General features: G+C 44.6%; 1 protein-coding gene across 1 annotated transcript in view; it reads left to right on the plus strand.

Moving 5' to 3' along the window:
• Positions 1-6000, plus strand: part of FLT4 (fms related receptor tyrosine kinase 4) — a 105184-nt gene that overhangs the window by 44535 nt on the left and 54649 nt on the right. The window contains exon 3 of the mRNA XM_069077770.1: positions 3863-4122. Within this exon, the coding sequence (XP_068933871.1) occupies positions 3863-4122 (260 nt within the window). The remainder of the gene's footprint in view (positions 1-3862; positions 4123-6000) is intronic.

The following is a 6000-nucleotide window of genomic DNA, read 5'->3' on the forward strand; positions in this document are numbered from 1 at the left end:
CTTCCTCTCCTGACCCCTCCCCCCCCCATAGAGGCATGTAATCAAATATAGGTTCTACAAATACCTTCACGTTGAATGTTAGTCATGTTGTAAAGGATTATAACCAATGGGCTGAACAATGAGAAAGAAGGCATAAAACAAAACAAAATATAAATGAGAGAAAGCAAATAGTTTGCTTCAATCTTCAGACTCTGTAGTTCTTTCTCTGGATGTGAATATCCCTTTCCATCATGAGTCTTTTGTAGTGGATAGGAACTGCTTAACTTCTGTCTTTGTATCTCCAGAGCCTACCATAGTGCCTAGCCCATATTGGGCATTTAATCAATGCTTATAGATTGATTGTTCAATTGATTCTTCATGGGCAGGTATCTTTCAGAAAGAAATTCCTTTCCCCAGTGAATCATTCGTTCAGCAAATATTAATTGAGCACTGACTGTGTATAGAACCTTATTCTGGGCACTAGACTAGGAGAAGACAAAAGATAAAGAAGATATGGTCTCTATCCCCAGGGAGCTCAATGGGAGGATATCCCATTGACATAGACCAATATAATATAAATTATAATTCTTTAAACATTTGTTAAGCTTCTACTGGGTATAGAACAGTATGTTAAGGGAAGAATATATTGCTACGGGATGTACAAAATTTAGATGAAACATGGTCCTACCTATCGACTGAATAATGTCTAATGGGGGAGATAAGATGTAAACATAGATCACAATAAAACATAATGTTACAGGGCGGCCAGGTAGCACAGTGAGTAAGAGCACCGGCCCCAGAGTCAGGATGACCTGGGATCGAATCCGGGCCCAGACACTTAGCACCCACCCAGAAACACCTGGCCATGTAACCTTGAGCAAGTTACTTAACCCCAATTGCTTAGGGGCGGCCAGGTGGCACAGTGAGTAAGAGCACCAGCCCCAGAGTCGGGATGACCTGGGATGGAATCCGGGCTCAGATACTTAGCACCACACCCAGAAATAACTGGCCGTGTAACCTTGAGCAAGTTACTTAACCCCAATTGCTTAAAAAAAAAAAACCATAATGTTATATCATAAGTAGATAGCATCTTATAGTGAATAAAGAGACAACCCTAGACTGGACCCAGGTGCTACCTCTGGCACACACTGGCTGTGTGACTCTAGGCATCACTTATCCCCCCATTTCCCCAAGCAACTCTCTAAAATTGTATGCTACAGGAAAGGGGCCAGTCTACATGGGAGAATTTCCTTCCTGGGAATTTCCTTATACCAATGAGTCTGGTCCAAATAAACCTATAAGTACTTCAGAGAGTACAATGACATGTCATATGCAATCCTTGGGGAAGATGGTTACTGACAAGAAAGATTAGGAGAAGTTTCATGGAGGAAGGATCATTTAAATTGAGCTTTAAATGCCAGGTTGATAAGAGGCATAAGAAATGTGAGCAAAGACACAGAGGTGGGAAATTTCAGGGAAGCCGGGGTGGTCCAATTTAGAATGCAATGAAGAATGGCATACAATATGCCATTGTTTAACTTTTAAAGCCCTGCATGACCTTCTCCAACCTACCTTTCTAGGCTTATTATACATTACTTCCCTTCTTGCCTTCTGTAGTCCAGCCAGACTGACACTCTTACTGTCCTCACATATAACAGTTCATCTCCTGCCTTTGCCATGGTGGTCCACACCTGGGCAACACTTCCTCTTCACCTTTGCCTCCCAGAATCACTTTTTTCTGCCTTTCCTGATCTCCCCAGCTGCTAGTTGACCCTCTCCTTAAACTATCTAATTTATTTTACATTTACTCTGTATACCTTTATATGTGTACATACTATTCCCTGATTGAATATAACCTTCTTGAGAGCAAGGAGTGTTCCACTTTTGCCTAGGACAATGATTGACATAGAGTTAGACCTTAATTTGTTTTTGTTGATTGATAAATATGAAAAAATATGATTCTGTCAGACTGAGAAGGGACTAAAATTATATAAGGCTCTGAAGGCAAAGGAAAGATCCAAAGTGAAATCCTCTCTTCAAATCTTCCTCCTGGCTGCTTACTTGGTATATCCATCCCTGAGTACTCTCTTGCCTTCTCTAGCTTCAGTGAATGGCCATCTTGTTTCCTTGAAGCAACTGCCTACCAATAGGTTGTCCTCTTCCCTGTTCTCTTTGGAATAAGATTCCTGGCCCCTCAGCATTCTCTGCCTTGCTCAGCTTCCCTCCTCTCTCTTCCACTGTTGCCTATGCCCAGGCTTGGATGAATCAGAGCCCAGATTGTAAACTCCTTGAGGGCAGGAACTATCTTTTGCCTTTTTTTTAATCCCAGAGTTTAGCACAATGCCTGGCATATAGTAGGTGCTTAATATATGTCTAGTTGATTGTTGAAAGTTTCTCAAGGTTTTACTGACTGACTTAAGAAGAAAAACCAAGGTTAAGGAGTCAGGGAAATAAGAGATCTTCTTGGATCTTCTCTTGCATGGGAAGCCAAGTAGTGCATTGGAAAGAGTGTTGGGTTCAAATTTCAGTTCTGCCAATTACTGCCTATGAGCATCAGCCTCTTTAGGCCTCAGTGTCCCTCTCTATAAAATGAGGGCTGTGGGGGTGACTATGTGGTGCAGAGGATAGAGCACTGGCCCTGGAGACAGGAGGACCTGAGTTCAAATCTAGCCTCAGACACTTAACACTTACTAGCCATGTGACCTTGGGCAAGTCACTTAACCCCAATTGTCCTCCAAAAAGCAAAAAAAAAAAAAAAAAAAAGAGGCTTGTGCTAGGTGTCCTCTTAGGTCCCTTCCTTAGCTTACTTCAGTTCCAGTAATGCTTGACCTGAATGTCCTTCACAAGATTTCAAAGTTCCAAGGAGCCTTAATGGCCAAAAATTCCATCAACTAACCTTAAAGGCTTCAAGTGAGGAGGGAATCCATTATCTCTCAAGGCAGGCCATTCTACTTTTGAATAACTCTTAGCTTCCTCCCTAAACCCCTCTCCCCTCCCAGTCCCCATCCCCTCCTTTTTCTACCCTAGACTATTGCTGATCAGCACCCCCTGCCTTAGAGAAATACAACTGTACGATTTCTCTTCACCAGCTCATAGTGCCAGTGGAGAAGATACAGGGTTACACAACTACTAAGGGGGTGGGATGGAGGGAGGGAACCTTTGGATGTAAAAAGTGCTGCCTGCTTCTCAGAAGTCACCTACACTTACTATCCACAATTCAGGTGTTGCTTTTCACAAAGAAAGCCTGACCACCCAAAACTCATGTGAATGGGAACTCAGGCTAGCAGTCCCTAAGCCTGGCTATTTGGAGCCTTGCAGGAGAAGCCAGCCTTCTCCATCAGCTCCAGGGAGACAGGAAGCCAAGAGAGGAGGGAAAATGTCTTACTTAGGATTTCACAGACCACCTGTGGTCCCCACGTCACGTCCATTGGCCTGCTCCACGAGAGCCAATTTGTTAAGTTTGGCAAGTTTTGCTCTTCTGGAGTTCCTACTCCCCATCCATCTGGCTTAGGAGTCTCTGACCCCAAAGACTTTCATATAGGTGCATGGTCGGCCCCTCCCAAGGCCCTAGAGCTGCCTGAGAATTTTGAGACTCTCATTCCCACATTCTACAAAGGACTCCCCTGTCTAGCAGAGCAGGGCACCCAGGCCAGGCTCAACCTTGCCAACCATGGCTTAGGCCTCTGGTCTCCTCAGGTAAGTGCCAGGATTCTTATTTCCTTAGTTCCTTTGCTCGGGTTCTTATCCCTCCCCTTTACTTCTCCCATCTTCTCTCCCCTTCTTTTCTGCCCTTCCCATTCCATCCACCCTAAGAAAGTTGGGTCCAGAATGTTCCCTGTCACTGCACACCAATAATTCCTCTTTTCCTTCTCCTTTCTGCCAGAGGACAGCACCCCCTGGAGTGGGTGTGGCCCCGGGGCTGGGAGGAGCCCAGACAAAGCAACAAGGAGAGCAAAGCTGGGGGGCCGGCAGAGGCTGGAGCTGAACAAGACTGTGAGGGTACGGACATCCGACCCTACTGCAAGGTGCTAGTGCTGACCAGGACCCAGGCCAATGACACTGGCTCCTACACCTGCTACTACAAGTACATCAAGGCCCGAATTGAGGGCACCACTGCAGTGAGCACCTACGTGTTTGTGAGAGGTGAGAACCACCCAGGGACCCCCTTGGGTGCTGACCTCCCTAGGAGGGGCAGGAGGGAGGGAGACCTGAGGGAATTGGTGGGAGGGAAGCAGTAACATCTAGGGCTGAAGAGGCCTTTGAGGTCACATAGGGGTAATAGCTAGCTTACCTTTCCATAAACCTTTACAATCTATTTGGTGTTGTCCCCCCAAACCTTGGAAGGTAAACAGCATAAGCATATTATATGCCTTTTACAAAGGGGGACACTGAGGCTTAAAGCGCCCAACACAGCCAGGATGTGAATTTAGCTTCTAGTGCCAAATCCAGGACTCTCTCTACTGTAAAGAAGGTGCTGGGAGGGAAGCCATAGGGAAGAAAGGAGTGAGTAGCAAATGGTACAGGAGAAAGAGTGATGAATTTAGAGTAACAAGATCTGAGTTCAAATCCTGGTTCTACTGTATATTGTGTGTTTAAATAAGAGCAGATAACTTTACCTCCCATAGCCTCAGTTTCCTCACCTGTAAAATGGTGGAGGGTAGTAAGTTAGTCTCTGAGATCTCATCTTGGTCTAGCTAGATCTGTGATGCAATGAGCACTCTCCCAGAGGACTCTAAGGTTTGCTGCAAGGCCAGAGCTCTGTGTGCTGGCCTGGGGTAGGAGATAACAGTTGCTCCAGAATCTTCCCAGATCCTTAACATGAAGGTGGCTCTTACCCAGAATTCTGGGAAAATACAGGGGAAGAAAGCTGGAGGGGAAGGGGCGTGGGGGGTCCTGCTTTTTTTCGGTGCTTGTCTGTGGACACCAAACAAGCATTGAGAGGGACTTCCACCTCTTCCATCTGAGATCTTGGGAGCATGGCCCTCACCCCATATGTCCTCTGTGTCATCCTCAGTCAGTCACTCATTGTGGCTGTACTAATGACCAGGGTAAGGTGCGAGTCAGCAGGTGCAGGGACACAGCTTAGTTACAATGTTCAGCCTAGTCTACTGAGGAAAATAGCTCCATTAAGGGTTCACTTACTTTCAGATCTCATTGTTCAGTTCCCTAAGCATGGCCTTTTCCACACCTGTCCCTGAGAAGAGTTGGTTTTTCCACCAGGTTCTCCCCCTACACTGGTCAGAGTCTGCCCATTCCTCTCAACTCCCTGGACCTTGAAGATGCAGGGAAACTTTCTCTATCTCTGCAGAGCAGTCTTAACTATTCCTAAATTTTCCTTTAGATAATAGTAGAAACTTGGTTGCTCCCAGATGGAAAAATACAGGCAAAATTTGATAGAATTTTTGAATGAACAAACACTTCCTATTGAATAGTATTTTCCAAGGATGTATTTTTGTAAGGTGGGCATCCTTTTGTATGATGGGTATGATGAAGTATAAGTAAAGCAGTGGGTGTTTCCCACCTTAGACTATCAGGGTCCTATACCCCTTAATCTAGACTTACTTTTAAAAGCAGGGAAAATGGTAAAGAAGATTGTACCAGGAAAACCTGGGAAGACTCATGTGAACTGATGCAAAGTGAAGTTAGCAGAACCAAGACTACAATTTACAAAGTAATAGGAATATTGTAAACATAAACATCTGTGAAAGACTTAGTAACTCTCATCAACACAACAACCCTCTATAATTCCAAAGGATTTATGATGAAAAATGCTATTTACTTCCAGATAGAGGACTCAGAGTATCATTTGAAGCATATTTTTTCTTTTTTTTCCTTTTTTCTTGCTTCTTTTTTTTTTCAGAAAATGGCCACTGCAGACATTTGTCTTGCATGACTTCATATTTGTAATGGGTTTTGTATTTTTTGCCTTCTCAATAGTGGGGGGAGGGAAGAGAGAGAATTTGGAATTGAAAAGGGAGAGGCCAGCACTGAAAACTGGTAGGTAACCCCACCCTGTGCAAT

Source organism: Petaurus breviceps, unplaced genomic scaffold (genome assembly GCF_028583685.1).
Source record: "Petaurus breviceps papuanus isolate PSGF00001 unplaced genomic scaffold, PetGlider_PUasm1.0 90994, whole genome shotgun sequence".
Lineage (NCBI taxonomy): Eukaryota > Metazoa > Chordata > Mammalia > Diprotodontia > Petauridae > Petaurus > Petaurus breviceps.